Source organism: Nelumbo nucifera, chromosome 7 (genome assembly GCF_055504915.1).
Source record: "Nelumbo nucifera cultivar China Antique chromosome 7, China Antique-T2T, whole genome shotgun sequence".
Taxonomy (NCBI): domain Eukaryota; kingdom Viridiplantae; phylum Streptophyta; class Magnoliopsida; order Proteales; family Nelumbonaceae; genus Nelumbo; species Nelumbo nucifera.
The window spans coordinates 14,596,373-14,623,923 of record NC_142655.1 but is presented as its reverse complement, the minus strand read 5'-3'; the positions used below and the strand labels follow the sequence as shown (position 1 = coordinate 14,623,923).

General features: G+C 38.2%; 1 protein-coding gene across 2 annotated transcripts in view; it reads left to right on the top strand.

The window, feature by feature from the left end:
- The first annotated feature begins 6,110 nt into the window (after positions 1 to 6,110).
- The window catches only part of KEG (protein kinase KEG), a 49,236-nt gene continuing 27,795 nt past the window's right edge, over positions 6,111 to 27,551 (top strand). For both annotated transcript variants that reach the window (XM_010278380.3, XM_010278378.3), the window contains exons 1-7: positions 6,111 to 7,170; positions 15,021 to 15,389; positions 15,470 to 15,700; positions 16,838 to 16,957; positions 17,059 to 17,395; positions 17,485 to 17,642; positions 25,467 to 25,624. In XM_010278380.3, the coding sequence (XP_010276682.1) occupies positions 6,422 to 7,170; positions 15,021 to 15,389; positions 15,470 to 15,700; positions 16,838 to 16,957; positions 17,059 to 17,395; positions 17,485 to 17,642; positions 25,467 to 25,624 (2,122 nt within the window). In that variant the 5' untranslated portion in view covers positions 6,111 to 6,421. The remainder of the gene's footprint in view (positions 7,171 to 15,020; positions 15,390 to 15,469; positions 15,701 to 16,837; positions 16,958 to 17,058; positions 17,396 to 17,484; positions 17,643 to 25,466; positions 25,625 to 27,551) is intronic.

The window sequence follows — 27,551 nt, the reverse complement described above, 5'->3', positions numbered from 1 at the left end:
TTGGATATTGAAGGATTTCATGCCTTTCTAGTATTTTCCTTCTAAATTGTCTATGTACCTACTTAAAACACTAATATCTTGTGTGATATTTAGGTTAATATAAATCATCATATACATCAAGTTATCTATGACACTCACATCGAGTTGCTCAAGCTCAAGATCAACTAAAGCTACCATGGCTAATAAAGTAAATGGAGGTATGATTCATCACAAGAGAAAAAGATCACATTGTAATCTTCCCCTTTTCATCTTCATATCGATTTATCACTATCATGTTCTATAGTTTTCTTGTTCCTTTTCTAATATTGCTTTTTTCTTTCTAAAAATCCATTTGCAGCCAATAGCGTTTTTATCTTTATGTAATTGTATCAACTTTTGTATGTCATGTTTATGTAATGACTCCATTTTTATGCCATAACCATCATCTATTTATTTATTATTATTAATAATAAATTGGGTCACTAATTCTAAATAGTTCAAAAGCCACCATATATTTAAAACCATATTAAATTGGAATATTTTCTTTGCTTTCAACTAGACTTTAAACTTAGTGTTGGTGTATACTATCATTGTCCTCATCGTGTGGACTTTGGGAGGACTCCCTTTGGGATATTTGTAATATAGGAATATCACTATGCATTGTCTTGCTAGAATCCACATAAATTGTAACTTTCATAGTGTTTTTTCACCATATCTTGCTTTTCATTTTGATTTTTCCTTTCTATTATGGATTTCATCATGTGTTCATCAAAGATCATATTTTACTAATAACAACTATATGAATTGTTAAAAAGGTGCATCTTTTGATTTATGGGTCTAATTTATTTATTTATTTTTATATTGCACATGTATGTAAGTTAGATATCTAAAGATTCTAAAAGTTGAGTAATTAATTAATTTTTCTACAAAAGACTCCTTAAGAATCCTAAAATTAATAGCCAGATGGAAACTGGTTCACAATATAACATATTATCTTCACTATCTCAACCTAAAATTGTATAGAAAAATTAACTTACAATCTCAAGCACTGTGCTTTTTTCAAGATGATAAAATTGGACTTCTTTATCTTCATTCTCGATTTCCTTGTTTCTAAGTTTTTTTATGTATTAATTTTATTAGGGGTAAGGTTTTTTTTGGCTATTATTAATAAAATTAATGGTTTCCACCTCTCCACGGGAGTAAATTTTAGGGTTAAAAAAATATTTTATTGTTTGACTTATGATATCAAAAGTTGACTTGTCTAATTGAGAGGAAAATATGGTCCCAATTAATTTTAAAACTTTGTTTTTGTATCAATATGTTTTATCTTGTAGTCAAGCTGACTATTTAGATTAGTTGACCTATCACCTAAATAAGATTTTGGTTCCATTTACCACAAGTTGCTTATTTGTAAAGAACCATTGACCTAGGCAACAACATTGTAACCTGGCTAATGAAACTATTTGTCTCGGTAGTAGGGACATGGTTTAGATGCTTGAACTATATAATATTAGAAAAGATTTTGGTTCCATCAATAATAAAAGGATTTTTATTTATCACATATATTCTTTTAGTATGATGAATATATAACATTAGATATGTGGCCATATTTTTCTACAAAATTTCTATATTCATTACAACTTATTGTATTTTTAAGTTTGTGTTATTTAATTATGACATCATGGGTTAATCCCTTTGACCTAGATGGTTGAACTATTGATGCACTATATGGATTAAAAAATGTATTATTTTATTATAATATCATGGGTGTCCTAGGGGTACAATTTGGGTGGCCTCATGTCTAACTTTTGTCAAAATTAGAATGAACTTAGCCTAAAGGTCTGAGCCTGAAGTAGTGTAAAATGCTAACTCGGGCCAACCTGAGTTGCATTCTTAGTGGATCCCATTTGACCTAGATGGTTAAACCATTAGCCCACGCTTTAAATAGAAAAATGACACAATTTCTAAGTTGGTTTTAAATTTTGTATTCTATTTTCACCATTAGTAAAAGTACTTATTTATAGGAGTGATCATTAGTTAAAAAAATACCTTGACCTCATACCTGCACAATGAAAAACACAAGCTTCAAGTGCTCCACTTTCCTCCCCAATCTATCAAATTGTGGAATCAATGAATCACTTCTTGATTTACATCAAAGTTTTATTAGAAAACATACATAACCATCCATTCACCCTTGGAAAACATAGCGGGGAGATAAAAAAACATAACAAAACCCAGCCAAATGCTTTGGTACCAAATTGTAGCAATTTCAAACATGCCTTTACAAATATGAAATAAGAGAAAGAGGAAAATAACTCAAGATAATAAAGCATAAAACCATGAGAAAGTTACTTACATGTTGGGGTGATTATTTACATCCCGACTTGGAAATTTTGGGTTTGGTCCAAGTTTTGTGTTCAGGCTTGGGCTCAACACTTTAGGCCTAGCTCGCAATATACAAAAGGTGAGACAATCATGTGTTAAAGTCCATACCTTTTTTTTTTTTAATGTACAAGCCTAGCCTAGCTTTGGTTTATGCAATATTATTTTCATGTGTTACGTATCGGATAATTTTAAAATTTTATAAATACACAATTTTTTTTGTTATTTAATGCCATGGATCAAATGACTTTTTGATGAAGGTCCTAAGCTCAGTCCATGATCACCCCTACTTACGTGGTTTGGATCTATGGCCTACATCCAAAGAGAATCTACTACATATCCTCACTCCAAGATTTCTACCTTTTTTTCTTTATAGTTTTCTACATTTTCAAAAGCCTTATTTTACCTTACTTCTTTTATAGTAAACTAAGAAGATAACTAACAAGGGAGTTCAAATCAGCCCCCCCACAACGTCCCACAGCACATTCCCACTGTGTATTGGGAACATCTCCCAATGATGACATCATCATTTCTAGTATTATCATCGGAAGATATTCCCAATACATGGCGGAGATGTACTGTGAGATGTTGTGGGAGGCTGATTTGATCTCCTAATAGGGGGTGTAACTCGCCCCAAAATCACAAAAAGAAATATACAAAAGACCAATTAAACCTATTAACAATTTATAGAAAAAATCGAATGACCTTCATGGCCAACCATTCCACTGCTTGATTAGCTTCCTTAAAGGCATGAACATACAAAACATAAGGGGATTTTGTAATTTGATAAACTCCTTTAGCAAACTTTTGGTTCTCCAAAATGGAGTTGTATTTTTCTTCAAACTATCAATAATGATATTCAAATCCCCTTCAATGATGATTTTTCTTCTCCCTAAAGAAACCTACAATTTCATGGGCCTTGGGAGTTGCTCAAGCTTCCTCTATATTCACTACTATTCCTTTTGATTTCTTGCTATACAACCTATGGCACAATTACCATCCTCCTTCCTTGAAGCATCAAAATTGATTTTAATATGGTCTCAACATGGAGCTTTTCATTTAATACTTTGCCACAACTTATTAAATTCCATTTCACACATATTCGGATCTAAAAGGCCTAAATACTCTAACACCCAGTTACTAGTCTTGTCAATAATTATTGAGGGAGGGGAGATGAGTTACAACTTTGTCCATCTATCATCCCAACATTGATTGTGTTTTAATTTAGGGATTTTTGGACTGCAACCCCCCTCAGAATTTTTTTTTCGCAGCCCCCTCCTAGTCTACCAGTAACCCCCCTATAAACCACATCCTGCCCGTAAACTTAACATCAATCCACGGGCAGGATTCAGTCCACCCCTAGGAAATGCTAGCTCTACCTAGGAGTGAACTGAATCATAAAAACCCCTTTAATTTACTTATCCACCATGTAACAATTTTTGAATCCCTATCCAACGGGTTAGGAATCCTTGGGTAAAGGGTTAACCAAATATGTTAAGCCAAAGGGCATCTCAAGAAAATGTGAGGGAGATCTTCATCTTGACTACAAATTGCACATCCTATGCCAATGTTTAAGCCATGATTTTTTAACATTTACTTAGATGAGAGTTTTTCCAAACTGGGCCCAAAGGAGGAAGAACATAAATATTTTAACTTTTGGAAGATGATTCAACACTCAAACATTTAAATTATTCGATGGCGAAGGTCCCATTTGAGTCATATCTCCAAACCCATTTCATCCTTGCCATCATCCTATTTTCCCAAAAGGCACTCTTATTGCTCTAATTTTATTCCAAATGCTTTCTGATAATAGGTTTAGAACTTCGGGTTTGTCCCAATTTCAAGAAGTTTGATCAATAAATTCTTTAACTTTTAGATCTAAATTGGTAAAAATATCACCACCCACTAGGTTTGCAATAGACCCATCACTTAACCATGGGTCCTTTCAAAGGCTTACCTGCTTACAGTTTTCTTTGTATTACTTCAACTCAGAGGTATCTTTACCCAATTCATATGCTTGAGAGTTGAGATCAAGATTTTCCTTTTCAAGGGGAGAGTTGAGACCAAGATTTTCCTTTCCCTTCTTTTTCCTATCTTTTCCTTCAAACCAAACATAGCCTAAAACGAAAACTACCCAAAGGTTGTTTAGATTTTGGTAATCTGATGTACCTCATAACTAACAATAGCTTTGCTTTGAGGAGGGTTGCTCGTTATACAAGAGAGATAGAGAAGGGTTTTTGTTTGGTTGCTTCCAGACAGCAAGTTTTCCCCTTATTCTCTCCTCAACCCTTCTGAACATTTCCTTGATCACCTTGCATCGATGATAGGGGCACCCACTTCCCGGTCTCAATGGGAATTTTGATCATTCCAGAAAAAAAAAAAACTCTAAAGCCACCTAGGAAAATTTTTAGAAAAAAATTAATGGAATTATGAAAGTTTGGTGCTTAATAGGAATGGCAACGGGAAAGGATGCGATTGGGTTTTGCATACCTCATCCTTGACTCCGAACTTAAATACCCTGTCCCATGCTCCAATGGGGTTAGAAATCCTAACCCCATCCACGTTGTTGCAGGGAATGAGAATCCTATAATTTGTCCCGCCCTTCTTCGGTCATTCTTACTTGCAATTTATTTATTTTCTATTTTCTTAAACCTATTTGCAATTTATATATACACACACATTCCCGTCCCTAGAATTTCGGATTTCCTTGAAACCCGCCCTAAACCCGATCAGTGGTCAAAAAACCATCCTGACCAGGATGGGGTGGGATGAAACCCAACGGGGACGAGTTAAATTGCCATCTCTAATAATTAAATGCAAAAAACACTTTTTCAATCCCTCAAAACACCACATAACTGCGTTTAGAAGACCTTTTCCATATAGAAAAAGTCATTTTATAAATAAAAGAGCCCCGTTGAAAAAACATCTCACAATCAGCATTTTTTGAAGAAGTGGTCATTCATTGAGAAGCCCGTTTAGAAAAGAAGAACCTCCCTCCCCCCACCCGAGTCCGGATCTCCTGCCCATGAAAATTCTATCCACGTTTATCTCAGTCATATACATGGAAAGCATCTCATCCTATTCAGAGGGGATGTTTCCAATTCATGGAAGTAGTGTATTATGGGTAGGTGTGAACAGAATTCTCGTGGGCAGGAGATTCGGAGTCCCCCCAAACACAGCCTAAAATGGGTTGAGTGCTGACATCATGTTTGAGTGGGCCTACGATCTAAACCCAGGCCCAACTTAACTTAACCCAATAAATATGCCTTTATGGGTTCGCATATATCCACAGTCCACAGATTGGCAGCCCACCCAATTGGCGGCTCAGAAACAACAAATGGTGGTGAGTGGTGACTCCAGCTTCTCTCCACTCCTGTGTCCACATTCACCAACCCTGCTCAAGCGTCAGTACATACAATTATACATATATAAACAGGTTTTTCCACCACCACGTGTTTACCTCTTAACTTCCTTTTCAACTGTCTGATCAGGATCCACTCTTTCGATTCCTATCCAACGGTGCATCGCCTCGACTGAGCATGCCATCTCCCAACTGATTCCAATTAACAGTGGGACCCATAGATGAGACAAAACACGTTGGCTACATTGGATCACTTGTAATAATTAACTATTAATTAATTAGGCCCTAAATTAATTAAAAAAATCAAGTAGTCGTAGAGCCGGAAGAAACGGGTTGGGAGCGTAGGGAGCCCAGCCAGAGCCAGGGCGAAAGAAAAGGCGTAGAAAAGAAGAATAAAAAGCTTTCTGGTTTCTGCTTCTTCTCTCTCTCTCTCTCTGTCTGCTGTTCCTCTTCTCTTTCCTCACCCTTCTCTCTCTCTCTCTACACTCCCTTCACCTACAATTTCTTCCCCTAACCAGTCCTTGATTGCTTAATTCAGTAAAAGTCTCTTTTTTCATCCTCTTTGTCTTGCACTTCTCCCATGGATCTACCTCGTTTCTTTCTCCCCCCTCTGAACCCAATTTGTTTGATTTCCATTTATTGATTGATTGGTTCGATTTCGATTTGATCTGATAGAGACCCACATACCCAGAAACTCAGATGAAGGTCCCCTGTTGCTCAGTCTGCCATAACAAATACAACGAGGAAGACAGGGTTCCTCTCCTGCTCCAATGCGGCCATGGCTTCTGCAAGGACTGTCTCTCCCGGATGTTCTCCGCATCGCCCGACACTACTCTCCCGTGCCCTCGTTGCCGCCACCTCTCCGTCGTCGGTAACTCTGTTCACGCCCTCCGGAAGAACTTCGCTGTCCTTGCCCTCATCCATTCTTCGGCGGACTTCGATTGCGACTTCACTGATGACGAGGAGGATGATGACGGCGGAAACGACGATGCTGCCGACCCTGATGACGATGATGGGTTTGGCCGTCGGAGGCGTAGCCGCCATACTTCGAGCTCTGGTTGTAGTGCAGCCGGCGGCTCGGGAATTGACCTCAGTTCACATCATGACTTGAAGCTTGTTCGGCGGCTTGGCGAGGGGCGGCGTGCTGCGATTGAGATGTGGTCGGGTTTGCTTTCCACCGGGTCGCCTTCGGCTTCTTCGTCGGGCAGGTGTCGTCACCGGGTTGCTGTGAAGAGAGTCACGATTGGGGATGAGACGGATTTGGTCTGGGTTCAGAGTCAGCTCGAGAATTTACGGCGGGCGTCGATGTGGTGTAGGAACGTCTGTACATTCCATGGAGCTACGAGGATGGATGGCCATCTCTATCTTATTATGGATAGGTATAGTGGCTCTGTCCAGTCAGAGATGCAGCAAAATGAAGGGCGGCTAACTCTTGAGCAAATTCTCAGGTTAGTTTACTCAACATGGTTTTATCTCATATTTCGCCCCGCCCTCGATCTTTAGTTGTCGAGATTACTTGAAACAAAGAAATTTGAGCTTTTGAACTGCTGGTTTTGATCTATTTAGATATGATATCTCAGAGAACTCGGTCGAATTCTTGAAACTGTTGGATTAAACTCAGAATTCAAACTTCTTTTATTCATAATAGGATCTGTGCCTTCAATTCCAACAGAGAGGTGCTATTAACAACTAATGCATTGATACTTTTAACTGAAGTGATTATTATGTATTGCCTGTAAAAAGTCGATCTCTCTCTGCTTTAAAAGGAAAAAAGAAATGATGCTTTGCCTCCTCTTCCCCATCAGACACCAGTCCTGAGTCTGTAGTCTTCCACTTATTAAAACTTGTTGCACTGAGGTTGTAAGCAAACCATAAAGAAGGTCAGTGCTTAACAAATACTTAATCTCAAGGAAGTGAGATTAAGGAACGTGTGTACCCTTTTCGGCATGCTGTTAGAATTAGTATTTTGTTCCATTGCAATTTTATCAAACTGGTCTGGACCCAATTCATCATACTTTTCTGAAGGCGACGGGTCTGGACCCATTTTATCACTCGGTCAAAAAAAATGTCTTGCTTTGTCCAGGCATATGTCTTGCGATTTCCTTGGCTGGCTTGCACCTTAGGCGCTAAAAGGCCCTTGCATTTTTCTTGCACCTCTTGCTGTTAAGGCACTGCCTAGGCTGGACATTAATCATATGCATGGGTTGCTGCCCACCTGTTGGCGCCGTTTGATTACATTTCTGGAATCATCCTCAATTAGTAAGAGATTTGGAGTCGTTTAGCTATACAAAGTTAAAAACTCCCAAAGTAGAGCCTTTTTGCTTCTTTCAGAGTTGGCATCTCCTATTTTCCCAATGAACACCCAATTTATGGTGCCATAAAACATCCCATTAATCCCAGATGGATCAGGTTTCCTCTGGAACTAGCATCAAACTGTAGTTTGAACGTGGTCAAAGATTAGACGAAGCCAATGGACCTAGGATGCTTAATTGAGTAATGGTCTGTATAACATTATAATAAATTAGGCAATACTTTGTGGAATTTGACTTTGTATTAGCATAAGGCAAAAATCTTGTATATGAGAGGATGTACAGAATTGTACAAGAGCTATAGACAGACAGCTTAACCCCTACTAAAAAGAACTGCTCAGGCAAAAATCTGTCACTGTACAACAACACCCTCTCAATGCCTGACATTGTCAGACTGCTGCATCTATGCCTGCTAGAATTTCTGTAATTTCATTGAGAAGATGAGTCAATGGTGAAAGCTTGCTAGCCACATATTGACTCTAATAACATTTGCAGATCTCTGTCTATAACAAGGAAGGTAAGAATAAGATGCTTGCTTGGCAATATAGGGACCCATGAGAATGGCCCTTAGGTTTGCTTCAGTTGCCACCTATATTATATTGTCTACCCCCAAGAGCACCTGGTCTGAACTGATTCTGAACTCCCATGTCCCATCAAACCTGAGAAGGGTTTCCCCATGACAATCAGAAATTCTAGGGATCGAGTGGAAAGTCTGTACGGATTTCGTCTCATATCATCTGTACAGACTCCTTTGAACTCCTTTGTCACAAGCATCTAGGGGTCAAGGAGGATGAGGACTAGGCTTTGTTTTACCCCTTTTGTTTCTTTTCTCCTAGATGCTCTATGTAACTATATGAATGATAGCTTTCTAGTATATCTTTCTTGCCTTTGGATCCTAGATTTAGAGGAACAATAGAATATTTGAAGGGAAGAGTTGTGAGGTGTTGTCTGTTATTGGCAAGATAGAAAGCACACTATAGTTTTGCACATCAGTCCTAGTGCACTTTGTTAAGTGCAGTGTTTTAAAAGTGCAAGGCACAAGGCAAGGCATGTGCCTTTCTGAAGCAAGGTGCAAAATACAAATACAAAAATGCTAACAAATAAAAAATGTCAGAAAATTAAAAAAAAACCAAAAAATTCAGAAAAAAAAGCAAAAAATATTATACATAATATTAATAAAAATATAAAATTAAATTTTAAAATAAATGTTTTAAAAAAAAAATTATCTAAAATTAAAATACATAAACATAACATGTAAAGCGTATTCAAATGAAAATTTAAAAAGAAAATCAAACATATAAAACATTTTCAAGCATGTAAATTCCACATTCTCTTTTTTTTTTCCTCAATTGCATTACTTCAAGTAGCTAATGTGATGTAAAACATATTACATTCCTGATTCTACAAGCCACCTTTGTGCCACGCCCCTCGAGGCAAGCCCAAACAAGTCCATGTTAGGGTCTTAAATTCTTAGTTCTTGCACAAAAAATAATGATTTTATAATTTTAATTGCTTTTTAAGAAGATATTTTATTAGGATGAATGAATGAACAACATTAGCAAATAGGGGGTTCTTGCTTGCCTTGAGGGGCGTGCCCAATTGCTAGGTTCAAAAGGAGCAAAAAAGCGTGAAATTTTCAAAAGGTGCATGCCTGGGCTGAGGTGCAAGATGCATCAGGTGCACCATGAGTGCCCCTTTTGAAAGGGCTGTGCCTAGGACCTAGGTGAGGTGCATACCCTAAAATGCGCCTCACCTTTTAAATCATTGGTTAAGTTAAGCTTTGTCGCACTTTGTTACTATTGGAAGATATCTTTGATTCCAAATAGGGGGATTTGATGTAAATGATGTACATTGGCTGAAAACATATACTTCATTACTTGTGCGTTGCACCTATTTGTGGTGGCCCTTCTTACTTTTTGATATTAATACAATATTACCAACTTCACCAATCGGAAAAATAGATGGATATAACATGTTATGCTGGATATTATGTTGTATTAAGAATTTCCAATAAAGATATTGATAGGTTTCGGAATATCTATTACTGATGCCTTATTTCCTTGTAACGCACAATCCAGACACCTGGAAAGGTTGTGAGGAAGTAACCATGTTACATTATATAAAAATAAAATATTCACTTCTGTTTAATATATTACTAGTTTTGTTTTTAAATTATGTCAATACAAACTGTAATAATACTTTTCAATGATTATTCTATTTAAATTTCATATTGGTTGACCCTGCCAAACTCCCACATTTGGTATGTTTTGGTTGAAAGCGTTAGGTATTTTGCTGAACGTTGAAAAGTGTTGCCATGCTATGGGAAATGTCAAATAGAGGTTGATGTTTCTTTTGCTAAAAATGGTATACACCAACAATGCCTTTATGTTCTAGTTCTATTTGGCTTCCATTCTGTTTTGATCAGTGCAATCTAATTACTTGTAGAAATGTTAAGAAAAATATTTAAGAGTTAATTCATCTTTGATAAATAATGTAGAGTTCTACTACAGAGATCTGTAATGGATAATACAAACACACCATGAGTGAGCAATAACTGGAAATTAATGAAAAAATATCCTTCACCAAGAGTAGATTGGTATAGATGGGTCTGGAATATATCTTTACCAACAAAAATATCCTTCTTCAGCTGAAAATTAATTATAAAAAGAGTGCCAGTTGATGCTGAAATCCAAAAGTTGGGGTAGCTATTTGCTTTTAAGTGTGTTTGTTGTAGAATGGCCCAGTTTGAAACATTGAATTTGAACCACTTATTCATTCAAAGTGGTTTAATCAAGAAAGTCTGGAAGTAATTTAGTAGAATTTTGGGGGTGGATTTAATACCAGCTGAATCTATTTGGGTGAGGTTAAAGAGATGGGCTGATATTGCTGATGCTAACAACAACCAATGGTTTGTGTGTGTAGTATTAAATAGGAAAATTGGAAGGAAGTAAACAGAAGGATGGAAAAGAAACACAAGTGTTCCTACTATGTCACTAAAGTGTAGAATAATGGTGGCATGAGTTATGTAATTCAAAAGAGTTTCATGGCAATGTGAATAAGGTGTAACAATCATCCTTGGAAGTCATGGGGATTCATGTTCAAGGGGTGCATCAGAAGAAAATGGGGCTGGTATTTATCATCCTCTGCTGGCTGAATATTACAAATTGAACACTGATGGTGCAGCTTAGAGCTGGTATTCATTCTTCAATGATAAGAAGAATAAATTAATGTCAATCATTGATAATATCTTCATCAAAGTGGCACATTGGGCTAAAACTTAGAGCAGTTTGACTCTTATACAACTGATGACATCATAAGAAATTGGAAAAACTAAAGAGGTTGCGGAATCTACCCCAAGCAGGTCAATACTACAAGTGGATTGGTGTCCATCACAGACACTTCATTTCAAGCTGAATTTTGATGGCAGTAGCTTGGGAAATCCTGGTCCATCAGGTATAGGAGGAGTGGTCAGAAACCATTTGTGAAACATTATGCTGATGCTGCTGTATTCTGCTCCCATTGGTGTAGGGGATTCAACTAAAGCAGACTTGAAGGCTGTTCTGGCAGGGCTGAGGAAGGTTAAATTCGTGAGGTTCAGAAATATAGTAATTTAAGGGGATTCGAAGGTCATAACAGGTTGGGTGGCAAGCAATGAAGATGAACCTTTGAAATACATATGAAATAAGAGAAGCTAAAGAAATTATAAAGGAACTGGAAACGACCATATAGTGGATACAAAGGTCTGTTAATGGTCTAGCAGATGGGTTGGCAAAACAGGGGGTTACAACTTACAAGGAATTCATGTACTTGGGATTTATAGAACAAGGGGGGAAGTTGTACTTAATATTGTCTCTATGGATTGTTAGTTGAGGTTGACCATGCTGCTGCTTCTCATGTACCTTTTAATCCATACTAGTCAATAAAAGTTTCATTGTTACTGATCTAGGAAAAAAACTGTTGGTACGGCTAAAGGGGACCCTGGCATAGGTGGAGGGGCTATTGTGCATGATGGTAGGAATAAAATGATTGCTGTCTTTTCAAGTTATTATGGAGAAACTACGAATATAATAAAGAAAATGCAGCTTTGGTGGGTATTGAACTTGCATATACTTTGGGTATCAGACAGTTGGAAATGGTTGTGGATTCACAGTTGCTTTACATCATCGTGAAATGGAAGCACCTTGGAAGCTTTGGTATTGGAAGAGGAAAATTGAGATGTTTGATGAATATTAGAATGAGTACACTCTTTGGGAAGTTAACAGCGTTGCCAATGCTGTTAGCAAACATGACTATTATGATCAGCATATATGATTATTATGATCAGCTGTCTGTGGATGTACAAAGAATAATAAAAGATTATGGCTCAGGTTTACCTTTTATTCTATGGGGATAATTTTATTGGGAACATAGAGATCATTCTTCTTGTTTCTGCAAACTGTGATTTAAACTATGGTAGTCAATGCTGGATCTATGAACTTGATGCTTTCTTGCCACAGTTGGCAATCTTTCTCTCAGTCAACAAGGGCAAACCTGTCTTCTTCTCACTCTCAGCTGTTTCTCTTATCTTACTTAAAGATGGGCATATGGTAAAAGTTTAACCTAATATTTCTAATCCAATACCTGACCTGTTATCCAGACGAACTGGTGAACCATCATCCAGAAAGAACAGGTCAGCCACCAGTCTGGATTTTAAAATGTTGCTCTGATCCTGATCACCATCATTTGAAGCAGCGCATGGAGTGAACATCATGGGTGGAGTACCAACTCCAAATACCCTCCATGCCAAAGACATCCAATGAGTGATCATCTGTTCTCGAGGTTGGACATCTTGACGAAAAAGAGACCCTCTTCACTCTTTATTTACAAGCTTGTAAGCCACATCTTAATATTCCTTTTAAACCTCTCTGAGGATCTCTATTCTCTTCCTGGACCCTCTGATCATGTGGGCATCTTATGGATTTTTTTTTTTTTTTTTATTAAAAAGTATAATTGAAAGAAAGAAAAGATGTACAATGACTCTAGTAGATCTTAAATTTCTTTCGTGTTGATGCAAGGGCAGCTTTCTTATCAAATAGGTCCTGATCCCAATGGATCGGGCTTGAACATTTGGCTGATAAGGACAGTGCAAAGCAGCATCGGATGATTAAATGGACTTGTTGATTTTTTGGAGGTTTGACACACAGTTCAGAAAGAAAGAGGTGTAAACCTCTTCTAGAGGAGTAAGAAGAGGGAAGAGGAAGGTGGAAGGAGGAAGAGTTTTTATTTATTTATTTTTTGTTTATTTTGATGAAAGATGTCTTGTATCAAGAAGAATGAGGATGCATAATGGTAGCTGAAAAGGAGGGGGGGATCTTTCCTTTTGTTTTGCTTATCTTAATTGAAGAAGGAATGGTATCTCCTTAGGGCATGCCTCCAGGCATACGCCTCCTACACCTTTTGAAACATTAGACGTTTCTTGTGGGGAGATAATTTCTGACAATTGAAGTCATAGTAAAAATATTTCCATGGTGCTTATGTGGGGACTGTGGAATGGTGATCACCGGATCACCCAAATGGCCAAATGAATCACACCAGTAAATTGAGCTCATGGAAGAACAAGGCTATAATGGATGACATGCAGTTTCTAGCCAATGCTTTTAAAGCGCTATAATTTATTCATGAGTCAAGATAAGAGAATATGTGGTCTCATAGGCTTGCTTCAGTGGGTCTGGCATTGCAAAGGAAGAGAAGATGGATCATAGAATCACTTCAATGTCTTGTGAATGGTTATGGACAATAAAATCTATCTCTTCATTACTGTGGAGAAAAACACTTCATTGGCCTTGTGCTTTTGTTGGGTCTCAAAGAACATTTGGTTATTTTCCTTCTAATCTTCAAAGTCAATTGGCAGCTGCCCTCTTGAATGCTTCTCATTGTTCAACATTGGCCAAGATCTAGGTTTGAAGAACCAGATCTTGGATGCTTGTACACCTTTATATCTTTTCTTTTTTAATGAAATTCAGTTTTTGATAAAAAAAGATATAGGTTTGAAGAAGGATTAATCCTATGGACAATAAAATCTATCTCTTCATTACTGTGGAGAAAAACACTTCATTGGCCTTGTGCTTTTGTTGGGTCTCAAAGAACATTTGGTAATTTTCCTTTTAATCTTCAAAGTCATTTGGCAGCTGCCCTCTTGAATGCTTCTCATTGTTCAATATTGGCCAAGATCTAGGTTTGAAGAACCAGATCTTGGATGCTTGTACACCTTTATATCTTTTATTTTTTAATGAAATTCAGTTTTTGATAAAAAAAAGATATAGGTTTGAAGAAGGATTAATCCTATGGAGTATCACATCCTTTGTGGTATTTTAGGGTATTTGGAAGGAAAGAAGCAAAAGAATTTTTGATCCTAAGGAGATACCATTACATTCTGTTTGATACACACACAATGAATTTTTTTTGAGAAAAGTAAGGTAAAATTTTATTCAATAAACACACATTGAATCATGTTTCACCATGGCAAAACTTGATTCATTGTATCAAACAAACAGAACGGAATGGCGAAACATGATTCATGTAGCGAACCCCGTAAAGTTGGGATACTGGTTGGATGATGATGTATGTCTTTTTGAGTGTGATGAAGGGCTGAGTATATTGTAATTTTTTTGGACTTGATGCATCTTTCATGTTTTTTAGGTATAGTTTTTCTGGATCATTTTTTTTCAAAGTTATTGTATTTTTCTTTCACATATCATCCATATTACTAGTTGCCTATAAAACAATGCTAACGTGAATCAAATTCCAGCTATTTATTAGCAAAATCTTGTAATTATGAAGTATACACTTTATTGATTGATGATGGGTTCTGCATTTCCTTCTCCAAAATTTCTTTTTTTGTCCAAATTATTTGGGCAAGACATTTTTGGGTGAACTTAAATGGTTATATCCACCTCTGGGCCCTGGGGTGAGTCCTTTCTTCTTATCAACTGAATATTTCTTGATTCCAGATATGGGGCAGATATTGCACGAGGGGTGGCTGAACTACATGCGGCAGGTATTGTCTGCATGAATATAAAGCCATCTAATCTTCTTTTGGATGCAAGTGGTCGTGCTGTGGTTTCTGATTATGGGCTTCCGGCGATACTGAAGAAGCCTTCTTGTCGAAAAGCTCGGTCAGCTCCTGAGGATGACCCTTCAAGAGTGCACTCATGCATGGACTGTACAATGTTGAGTCCACACTATACAGCTCCTGAAGCATGGGAGCCATTAAAAAAATCATTAAACTTATTCTGGGATGATGCAATTGGTATTTCTGCAGAATCAGATGCCTGGAGTTTTGGCTGTACCCTGGTTGAAATGTGCACTGGTTCTACCCCGTATGTGTTGTACCAGATTTCTTCCATATTCTGGCACCTTGTAAATATAAACTATTAATAAAAGATGATGGTTTATGCAGGTGGTCTGGTTTAAGTTCAGAGGAAATATATCGTGCAGTAGTTAAGGCACGGCGGCAACCTCCGCAATATGCAAGTGTTGTAGGTGTTGGGATACCTAGGGAACTCTGGAAGATGATTGGTGAGTGCTTACAATTTAAGGCATCCAGAAGGCCAACGTTTCATGGAATGCTTGAAATATTCCTTCGCCATTTGCAAGAGATACCTCGTAGCCCTCCTGCAAGCCCTGATAAGTAAGAAGTTGCATCTGCTACTTCATCTAACTTTTTTTTGGTGATGTTAACAAATAAAGTGATCAATTATATGATTTGTTTTTGGAATCCCTGCTTGGTTTGTTAGACTAGCTGACCACCGAAAAGGTCCTTAAAAGGTTTTCTTTCTGATTCCATCTCTTGTTACATATTGAAACCATGTTAACTATCAGACCAAACTGTTGAAGTGACCAACATGGTTAGCTACACCCATGAGCTAGACCTGGACATATAGGTATTCACTTTTTATTTGACTTGAGACCATTTAATGCTACTGGTTTGACCTGAATATGCTTGCAAATGCTAATGAGGTTGACCATTCTGCTGCAGTGGTTGGGTTAACCTCCAATGCTGTCTATAAACATTAAATTGTATAGCACTGATGAGATTGCTGAAGCAAATGAGATAGCAGCTATTGATTCTGTGGTTTTGTACTTTTGCTTCCTTCAGCAATTATTTGAACTTCATTGCTTCTCTGAAGAATTAATATAATTTATCTGATAAGATCAATTCATTACCTCCTTGAATAATTACCTGAAAGATTCTCTCACTACCATGGAACATCTTAACAGTCATTCCGTCTATCCTTGTCTGGAACTAGGGATGACCATGGGCTGGGTTTTTATAGGGTATCATCAGTATTAAGGTCTATCCAGGCCTGCCCCGGTCCGCACCCTGGGCCTGGTCCCAGGCTGGGCCAGGCCGGACATGAGGGCTGGTCCATATGAATTAAAATTAAAATTTTAATATAACTTTATGTTCATAGTTACAGAAAAACATATTTAAAAAGTTATTGTGTATATAATAATATATTATATACCATATATACAGGCCGTACATACTACATTTATATAAATATATATTAAGTAAAATATAATACCATGTATGTAAATACTACAATATTATCAAAAGAATGTAAGATATTATACATATATAAGATATAATACTTTATATTAGATACAATAATTTCCTGGCCAGGGTGGAACAACCGGGCCCAAGGCTTGCTTGGCCCAGGCCTGGAAATTTGCAGGCCAGGCCGGATCATAAATGATCATCCCTACCTGGAACTTTATCTTCGCTCAATGCATGAAGTTTATCTGTTTTGTTTGTGAAATTTAGTGAATTTGCCAAATGTCCTGGAGCATTGGAACCGTCGCCTAGATCTGTTTTGGACAATTTCCTGGATAACCGCAATCATTTACATCGACTTGTTTCAGAGGGGGATTTGGATGGTGTTAGGTGAGTCTAATGTGGTGTATTCTTTTGCTTCTATTGCATATTTCTTTTAAGACTTCTTTGTTTCTTTGCCTGACCTTATTTTTCCTCATTTTTATCCATAGAAATCTGCTTGCAAAGGCTGCATCTGGAAGCATTAGCAGCTCTATTGAATCTTTATTAGAAGCACAGAATGCTGATGGCCAAACTGCCCTGCATTTAGCTTGTAGACGGGGTTGTGTAGAACTTGTTGAAGCTATTTTGGAGTACAAAGAGGCAGATGTGGACATCCTTGACAAAGACGGGGATCCTCCAATAATGTTTGCTTTAGCAGCTGGTTCCCCAGAATGTGTTCGTACTCTCATTAGAAGATCAGCTAATGTCGGATCTGGTATGAGGGAGGGTCTTGGTCCATCTGTTGCTCATGTTTGTGCTTACCATGGCCAACCAGATTGCATGCGTGTAGGTTCTAATTCAGTTAATGTACCTACTTGTTGTGCTTATACTAATTTGGTTTGAAATTTCACTCAACTTGTCTTTGATGATCACAGGAGTTACTATTGGCAGGAGCGGATCCCAATGCAGTAGATGATGAAGGTGAATCCGTGCTGCATAGAGCCATTTCCAAGAAATATACAGAGTGTGCTATTGTCATATTGGAGAATGGTGGTTGCAGATCAATGGGGCTTCTGAATTCAAAAAATATGACGTAAGAACTGATTTTGCGTAAATTGGATACTTTAAGGCTGTTATGGATCTTTTCTTTTTTGATAAATAAATTCTTGTATTAGATGAAAAAGATAAGCTAATACAAGCAACCCTTGGAGAGGCATGATCTGCATCCTCTCCGAACAAAGTAGAAAACAAAATCAAACTACAATTATGCCCAATACAAAAGTTCCCTAGCTACCCCCTTGCTTGGCTAGGCAATCAGCCAAAGCATTTGCTGATCTCACCCATAATCTTACACATAAATTCCTTATCAGCAACTTGAACTTCTTTACTTCATTCCTGAAGCACCACACTATAGACTTTGGGTTTTGCAGCCAACTCTGTACCACCTTGGACTCCCCCCCTTCAACCAATACACCAGTTAGGTGAAAAACAAAGGGAAGGTCTTCTCTTTTGTAGATTATCCAAGGTGTTTACTTTCTCATAGTACACTTCCCAACAGAGAGCCATATCCTCAGGGGAAATAGGCTTGCACCAAACTTAACAGGGAAGACCTGCTGAGAGTGAGACTGGTAAAGGGACTTGAAGAAAGATGCACAAAAGAGACCTTTTAGATTGAGGGGGTCCAAATCCTTTTGTTTGGTTCAGAGGGAGCCAAACAAACTTTCTCAAGAAGGTTCAACAAAATGGATAAACACTCAATATCCTCTTTCCTTAAACCTTTACAGAACCTGAAATCCCAGTTTGGTGCCCAAGGAGTTTCTAGCGAGGAGAAAAATTTTGAAACAAACTCTTTTTTCTTGTACTGAGAAACAGAGAATAAGGAAGGGGAAAGGTCTTTTAAGGGAACATTTCCAACCTATATATGCTCCCAAAAGAGGACACATTTGCCAACACACACATCATACCTAACATAGCTGAGAAATTGAGGAAGAATATTGTGAATTGCCTTCCACGGTGTTGCCAAATTTGCTCGCCATGATATACCAGCATCCCATTCATTCTTTGAGCGACCATGAATGCTTCCTACCACCTCATGCCACAAAATCTCTCTCTCTCTCTCTCTTTAGGGGCCACAGTCACAACCACTTAAGGCTGAATGGATCTTGATTCTCAACATGGAGAATGTGTTAGATTAGTTGCTGAAACCTGGAAGGTGGACACAACACAAAATGATTGTTTTAAAAAGATTTTTTTTTTCTGACCAGCAACACAGAAATGATTTCATTAATAAGAAGAAAGCATGGTTACAACAAGGGGTTGTGAAAAAAAATGAACACAGCATTAGAGTTTAGAAAAGCTAACCCAACCCAAGAATTACAATTGAGCCCTATACAGATGATTTCTTTGTTCCCCTTGCTTAGCTAGATCATCTGCCAAGGTGTTGTCAGTTCTCCTCACCCATTTGACTCGGACTGTCATGTCCTTTGATAGCCATTTAAATCACCTGAATTCATTCCTCAAATGCCATTCACCCCTCCCCCTTCTTCAATCATTTCACAACAGTTTTCGAGTCTCCCTCAATGATCAGTCTATTAGTACCCAACTCTTTTGCCTTTTCGACCCCATATACTGTAGGCAATAGTTCTGATCTTGACACATCACCTTGTTCACCAGGTCTTGAGTATAAAGCTACGATGTTTCCTTCTTCATCCCTAATGACCCCCTATGCCTGAGTGGCCCGGATTACCTAGACAACTCCCATAAAAAGGAAAATTGTGTTAAAAATGATCTAATTGGAACCAAAGAATCTTTTTAAATAGAGTAGGGAGGCTATCATTGAAGCCATCACCATTAGAGTGGTTCATTGGGTGAAGTCTTTGGAACTCTTCAAGACATTTGTGGGGGTGAGGTAATGAGGAGATGGAGGGGTGTATCTAATTCTTTTCCTTGAAAGGAGCGCCACCATCTGGGGGATTTATTAAGCTCAAATTTGATGGCAGCAGTGAAGGTAATTTGGGTCTGTCTGGCATTGGTGGAGTCTTTAGAAGTGGGGAGGGAAAAGTCATTGCAATCCATTGAGGCCCAATTGGGGTAGGTGATTCATTGAAGGCTGAAATTCTGGCTGTATTGGAAGGGATTCAAAGGGCTAAAAAATTGAATATCCGAAAGTTGTCAATTGGAGGAGACTCGAGGCTTCAAAAGGAAGAGGAGGTTGGATGGTGGTGCTACATCTATTGAGAAAAGGAAAATTATGAGGCTTACAGGAGGTGGAGGTGACATTTAATTGGGTGGAGGTGACACTTTCTTTAGGGCTATGTTGTAATTTGAATTTTTTTTGGGGAGGGCTAAGAGTTTATTTCTCCCCTTCTCCTTTGCACTTAATTGATCTTTATTAATAAAATTGCTTCTGTTATTGATTGAGAAAATTATCTAATTAGACAAAGCATATGATTAGTTGAACCTTAGTATGTCTTTCAACAAAGGAATATAATTTTTTTCTTCGAGGCTTTGTTTGGAATGGAATGGAAGCAGAAACAAGTGGTAGAAAAGGTTTTTCTTATGGCAGCTTTCTACCAACATATCACGGGTTGGAAGAATACTCCTTTTTTTTTTTAATTTCTTTTGAAGGGCTACACATACCCCAACCCAGGTGCAGGCGGGTTTCGATCCCAAGTCTTTGCTACGACCTGCATGAGACTTTACCAACCAGCTGGTTGGCACCTTGTAGGTCGGAAGAATACTTTAAAGAACTCCTCCACTGACACTTTTTTTTTGTTTTATGCATTTTTCTATTTTTTATACCATCATCCAACAATGTTTCATCACAATATTTGAAGCAACAACATGGATAGAATAAAACGCAAACAAATTCAATATTATTTATAATAATGAGATATAAATAAGCAAATAAGACAATAAAATGGTTTTGTGGTTGACTACATTGTGACTTGTCGACCTAGTTAATACTTAGTTTTTTTTTTTTGATGAATAATAATAAATTTATTGATTTAGAAGCAAATTTAGAGTGAGTTCATACATCATCCCAGCGAGAGGCGCGAGCTGCAGCCCCTCCTTGAATCTTACAAGTAAACTAGGAAAGGAAAACAAGAATCACAACTGAGCCCAAAATAATTCTTCTCTATTCACCTCTTTCTTAGCTAACATATCTGACAAAGTATTTGCTGATCTCCCCACCCACTATACAGTGACCAACATATTCCTTGTCAACCAACTGAATTTCTTCATTTCATTCTTGTATCGCCACATAGCCTCTTCAGAATTTTTCAACCAACCCACCACCACTTTGGAGTCCCCTCGATTATTAGTTGTTGTACCCCCAGCTGGTTTGCAAATTGCACCCCTTGTACAGCAGCTAAAAGTTCTGCTCTGATGGAGTTCCCAAATCCCAAGGGACCTGAGTAAAGCAACAAAATCTCTCCCTTCACATTTCTCAAAGCACCCCCCATTCCGGATAAACCTGGATTACCCATGCTACTTCCATCAAAGTTCAACTTTAGTGAGCCTTCGGATGGAGGAGACCAGCTTGTAATTGATTTGTCCTTTAGAGATGAACACCTCGCTACTGCTGACCAATTTCTCCAAAGGTCATTAAAGGAGAATTGATGAAAGATTTCCAAGGTCTTCAACCAATGTATTGCCCTATTCAACACATAGTCTTTCAAATCCTAGCTGCTCCTTTCCTTTTCTTGAAAGATTCTAAGATTTCTTTCTTCCCAAAGAGTCCAAATCAAAGCAACACAAGCACATCTCCACATAATTCTCCCTATTTTTGTAGGCCAATAAAAGGTAGAATGGTTGAAGAGCATGTGGACTTCTACTGGTAGACTCCAACTACCCCCAAACAATGAAAGTAGCCAAGCCCAAAGGTCTGCAGAAAAGGGACAAGATATTAATAGATGGTAACAATCCTCACCGTGAGCTCTACAAAGGATACACCAATTAGGAGAAATACAGAGGAAAGGTCTTCTCTTTTGTAGGTTATCTAACGTGTTTACTTTTCCATGGAATACTTCCCAACAAAATGCCATAATTTTTGGGGGAACTGGCCTACACCAAATTTCTTTTGACGGAAAGGGTTGGTGAGTAGAAAGTTGAGAGATGGACTTGAAGAAAGAAGCACAAGTGAAGGTTCCATTGGGTCTAGGAGTCCAAACCCTCTTATCTGGCTTGGAGGGATCCAAACAAACCTGATTAAGACAACCAAGCAAAGCAGAAAGAGAATCAATTTCATCATCCCTAAGACCTCTACGAAACCCAAAATCCCAAGTAGGATCTAAGGGTGTTCCCAAAGGTGAGACAAATTTTGAGACCACCTATTTTTTGTACAAAGAAATAGAAAATAGTGAAGAGAACAAATCCTTTAACGGTGTGTCTGCTACCCAAATATCCTCCCAAAAATGGACAGAGTTGCCAGAACAAACTTCATACCTGATAAAATTGAGGAATTGAGGAAGGGTGTTGTGAATAGCCTTCCAAGGTGCTGCTAGGTTAGCTTGCCTCGATACACCAGCATCCCATCCATTCTCTGACCTCCCATGAATGCTTCCCACCACCTCATGCCACAATCTCTCTCTTTCCAAAGGCCATCGCCACAACCATTTCCCTAACAGAGTTTGATTTTTTCTAGTTACCCTCCCAAGTCCCAAACCCCCCTCTTCTTTACTTCTGCACACAATTTCCCAATTAACCAAATGATCCTTTTTTTCTTGTCCCGACTCCCATAAGAAATCTCATCAACTTCTCCAGTTTCCTAGCTTCCCTAACTGGTATCCTAAAAACAAACAAATAATAGGTAGGTAAGTTAGCCAAGGTAGCTCTTATTAGGGTAATTCTCCCTCCTAAAGAGATATAATTCCTCTTCCATGTGGCTAATCTCTTCTCAAACTTTTCTATCATTGGGGTCCAAAATCTACTCTCCCTAGGATTTGTCCCTAAAGGAAGCCCTAAATATGACATAGGCCAAGCAGAAGTGGAACATTCAAGACACTTCGCCATAGCCTCAACCTCCCCTACCTCCAAATTTATACCCGCTATGCAACTCTTTTCCAGATTTATTCTCAAATTAGAGATACTTTCAAAACCTTTTATTAGCTCCTTTAGGTTTGCTACTTTTTCGCTAAGACCTCCTTCACAAAAGATCATTAAGTCATCTGCAAACTGAAGGTGGGTGACGGGAACTTGGTGTCTCCCTATTCTCCAACCCCTAATGGCATCTTCGCTGTCAGCCTTAGTAATGGTCCTACTAATGACATCAGCTACTAAGGTAAAAAGGAAGGGTGAGAGTGGATCCCCTTGCTTGACACCCTTGCAAGCTGGAAAAAAGTCCCTCACCATACCATTTACCAGAATAGAGTAGTGACAAGTACTGATACACCCAAAGATCCAATTACACCACTTGTCCCCAAACCCACAGTTTTGCATAACCTCTAATAGAAACTTCTAGTCCACCAGATCATAGGCCTTTTCAAGATCCAATTTACAAATGAATCCTCTCTTACTAGACCTTTTCATTTCCTCCACACACTCATTCGCAATTAAGATCTGATCTGTTATTTGTCGCCCTTAAATGAAAGCCCCTTGTGTTTCACTAATGATAGAAGGGAGGACTATTTTGATCCTCAATGATAGCACTTTAGCCAGAATTTTATAGATGCTTGTCACCAGACTAAATAGGCCTAAAATCTTTTGGGTGGTTGGCATCAATCTTCTTAGGTATCAGGGCCAAAAAAGTGGCATTAATTCCAGGGCTTATAGTGTGATTGTCTGCAAATTCCTTAAAGACTTCAACTAAATCCTCTTTCACCACCTCCCAACAGTCTTGATAAAAGCCCATTGTAAAGCCATTTGGACCCGGAGCCTTGGATCTATCCATTAGAAAGACAACTTTCTTAATCTCTTCTTCATCGAAATCCCTTTCCAACCACTTTGCCACTCCATCATCAATTCTTGGCCAATCCACCCTTTCCATTACTGCTCTCACTCAAAGGTCTTCTATAAATCGGTTTGAAGTGGTCCACAAATTTTCTGGCTATGTCATCCTGGTTGGTAATTACCTCCTCTCCTATCTCTAGCTTGGTCACAAGATTCTTTCTTCGTCTCCCATTTGCCAAATCATGGAAGAATCTAGTGTTCCCATCGCCTTCCTTAATCCACTTGTGTCTAGATTTTTGTCTCCAACTGATTTCTTCCCTTAATAACACCTCTTCCATATCCTTTTTCAATTGTCTCCTTAACACTCTGTCCTCCTCGGTCAACCCATTTTGAGATTCCTTTACATCCAAGTTCTCTATGCGAGAAATTAGGCACAGTTTTTGCTCCTCAATTCTACCAAACTGATCTCTATTCCACTTTTTTATTTTGGCTCTCAGCCTTTTTAATTTCTTATGGAACTTGATCCCCTTTCATCTTACCCCCCTCTCCTCCTCACCCCACCATTCCTTCACTTTTTTCACAAAATTTGGATGGGTGAGCCACATATTTTCGAATCTAAAAGGTTTAGGTCCTATAGAAAACGACTCAGTACCTATTTGGATAGGACAGTGATCGGAGGTGACCCTGGGTAACGCTCTAGCAACCAAGTTTTCCAAACTATTCTCCCAGGCAAGGTTAAATAAGAATCTGTCTAGTTTCGAACACAAAGGGGTTTCCTGAAGGTTGGACCAAGTGTAACTGGCTTGCAGTAGAGGTATTTCCTTCAATTCACATTCTTCAATGAAACCATTAAATTTCCTCATGCTTGTTGAAATTACCTGTTGGGGATTACTGGTTTCATTAGAGAATCTAATGACATTAAAATCCCCGCCCAGGCACCAAGGACCATCCCATAGCCCCTTGATTGCATATAGTTCCTCCCACATCTCATTCCTCTCTCTATAGGAATTAGGGCCATAAACATTGGTTAAGACCCATACACACCCATTCTTACATTCTTACACTTAATGGAAACTGAGAATCTGCCTATCAATTCTTCCACTACTTCCACCACATCCTCCCTCCACAGTGTTACGATCCCCCCCGAGGCTGCCCAAGAAAGAGACAAGCTCCAACCTAAACCTCTAGATCTCCAAAAACTCCTCACCCATCTCCCATCTAATTCCATCATTTTGGATTCTTGTAACAACACAATATCGGGTTTTTCCCTTCGGAGTAGGTCTTTGATCACCCTTCTCTTTCTTGCACTCCTTAACCCTCTTACATTCCAGCTAATACTCATTTTACTCCCTTCCTCCTATCCCCTCTACCACTGAATTCTAAATCCCCCTCAATGTCTGAAATTAGCCTTTCCACTTCAGATCTTTTTTTCTTATTTGTTCCTTTTTCCCCCCCTTCCTAATACAACAATCATCCTTTTTCTTTTCTCCATCCTTTCCAGCCAATGTCTGAGAAAGAATTTTACCCTGCTCACACTTATTTTGGCTACAACATCTTTCTAAGAGTCCTTTTTTTTTCCTCCATCATTGTACAAATCAGCTCCCAATTTCTGTTTGCCTCCCCCTTACTACTTCCTTCCAACACCCTCTCTCCTGCTTGCACTATCACCCTCTCTCTTGCATCAGAACCTCCTGGATGGGAAGCTGGGTAAGAACTGCAAATGGGGTAGCAGATTCATAGCAGGGAGTAAATAGGCAAAATCTTTTCTGGGCATACTTGTAAATGCTGTTACTGATTGATACTGGAATCTGCCAACAGTTGTATTAAATTTAAAATTTTAATTATTAATGAAATCCTTTTGCTGATCAAAAAGTGTTCATTAATTTTTACATTTATGATAAATTTTGAGCAACATAATTACATAGTGAATCTCTGTCTGCAAATGTTGGTACAATTTCTTTATACATTCTCATTTTGCTTAGTCTCTTGATTCTAACTGTGTATTTTGAATTTTCTGATGCCACAGACCTTTGCATGCATGCGTGGCCACTTGGAATGCGGATGTTGTGAAAAGATGGGTAGAAGTTGCATCTCAAGAAGAGATTGCTGAAGCAATTGATATACCAGGTCCATATGGAACTGCATTGTGTATGGCAGCCGCTTTGAAGAAAGACCATGAAACTGGTAAAACTTTGACTGCCTGAATATATAATTGAATATAATTTGGATATTTGATTAATTATTGAATAAATATGGTTAATGATAGGTATCAAAAAAAGTTAATGATAGGTGTTTTTAGCTTCTCCCAAGGAACTGAATTTTCCCCACTTCCCAAGGAACTTTTTTAGTTATCTTAGTTTTTGAAACAGTAACCTATCTTTTTTTTTGACAAGTGAGTGCAATATTTGTATTAATAATATGAGGGTGAGACTCCCTCAAGCACAAACGTGTACAGGCATCATATTTCTGACCATATTGTGTAATGAGTATAACTATAACAAGTGTCCATTGCCCAAAAAAAGTTGATTCTTTACCATTGAAAATGTTATGCTTCTAGTGGTTGCTAAAATGCTGATGATATTTGAAACCCACAAACTCCTTGCAGTGGCTTGACCACTGGATCTTAGATCTTTTTACCTTTTTTTTTGATAAATTAGATCTTTCTACCTTCCCCATAACATATTCCTTAGTGGCAACTCTTCTTTGAAAGATTTTGGTGCTGCACTCTTTCCATACAGTCCAACATATTGCAAAAGATTCCACCTTCAATTATACAAGTGACTGAAACTTTTAGATGGCCATGAGAAGATCAAGCTCCGAGGGCCACTTGGATCCACCCACTGTTTCTTGCAACAGATAGCAAGAAGCGCCTATTGGATGTATATCTTGCACTTATATAAGGAGATACTACACAAAAAAATCTTTGGCAAAAAGTGTTGTTTATGCCTATCATCTTTATATAATGATTCAAAATTAAAAGAGACTGATAGGAGTTTGAGGGAGTTCCCAGGAACTGTCATAGTATAATCTTGACCACTAATTCTGGACCTATAGGACGGGGGGGGGGGGTTCAACAAGGGCTGAATTATATCCAGAACTTACTGGTAGAAGGAGAGTAAGTTACTCAAAGGTGGTAGTGGTTTGTAAAATTAAATTTTGATGATTGCAGTTTGGGTAATCCAGGATGTTCAGGTATAGGAGGTGTATTTAGAGATGAGGAGGGAAAATTCATTGCATTATACTCTGGGCCAGTTGGGGAGGGAGACTCTTTGAGAGCAGAGGTGATGGCTGTGGTAGAAGGCATATCAAAGGCAAGGATGAGGGGCATTACTAAATTATTTGTGGAGGGAGACTCCAAGCTGCAAATCAATTGGTTGCAAGAAGAGGAGATGAAAGTGTGGCTCTTCAACAAACAATCAAGTGGCTAACCAAAGATATGGAACTAAGAGTTGGATGGGTTAAGAGAGATGCTAATTCTGTAGCTGATACTCTAGCTAAACAGGGGGTGGGGAGAGATTCTTTGTTCCGGGCACAGGTGCAAGGGATTTGGGGTGGATGGGGGAGAGATAAGAGGTTTTATCTCTTACAGTCGCAGTCTTTGTGCTGTACTTCTATGTATTGTACCTTCTATTTCTTGCATAATCTAATGAAATCTTAAAAGTTATTGATCAGAAAAAAGGTGATAGTGGGTTGGCTCAAAAACTGTACTATAGGATCATGGAAATGCGGATATATCATGAGGAAAATTGTATCCTTGGTTATGGAGCTAAGAGCTACACTCTACTGGGGAAACAAAGATAAATTGTTTTGTGGAAATGTTCCTCATGGGAGGGGATTGTATCATTGTAACAAACATTGATTGGGAATGGTAGCTGGTTCTAGCTTATAATAAGAGATGCTAGACACAGTTCATGTGCATTGTTATCTCATTTGTTTATTTCATTTGATGGCTATTATTTCATTTTTTCTCATTGTTGACTTAGGTTTGCCAAAGCAATATATATTTTTTTTGTCATCCAAAAAAAAAAAACGATTATTTGCACTCATACATTCTTCTAGAGCATTCATTACCAGAATAGGGGACTGATCAGTTCTCTCAGGAAGTAGGGAT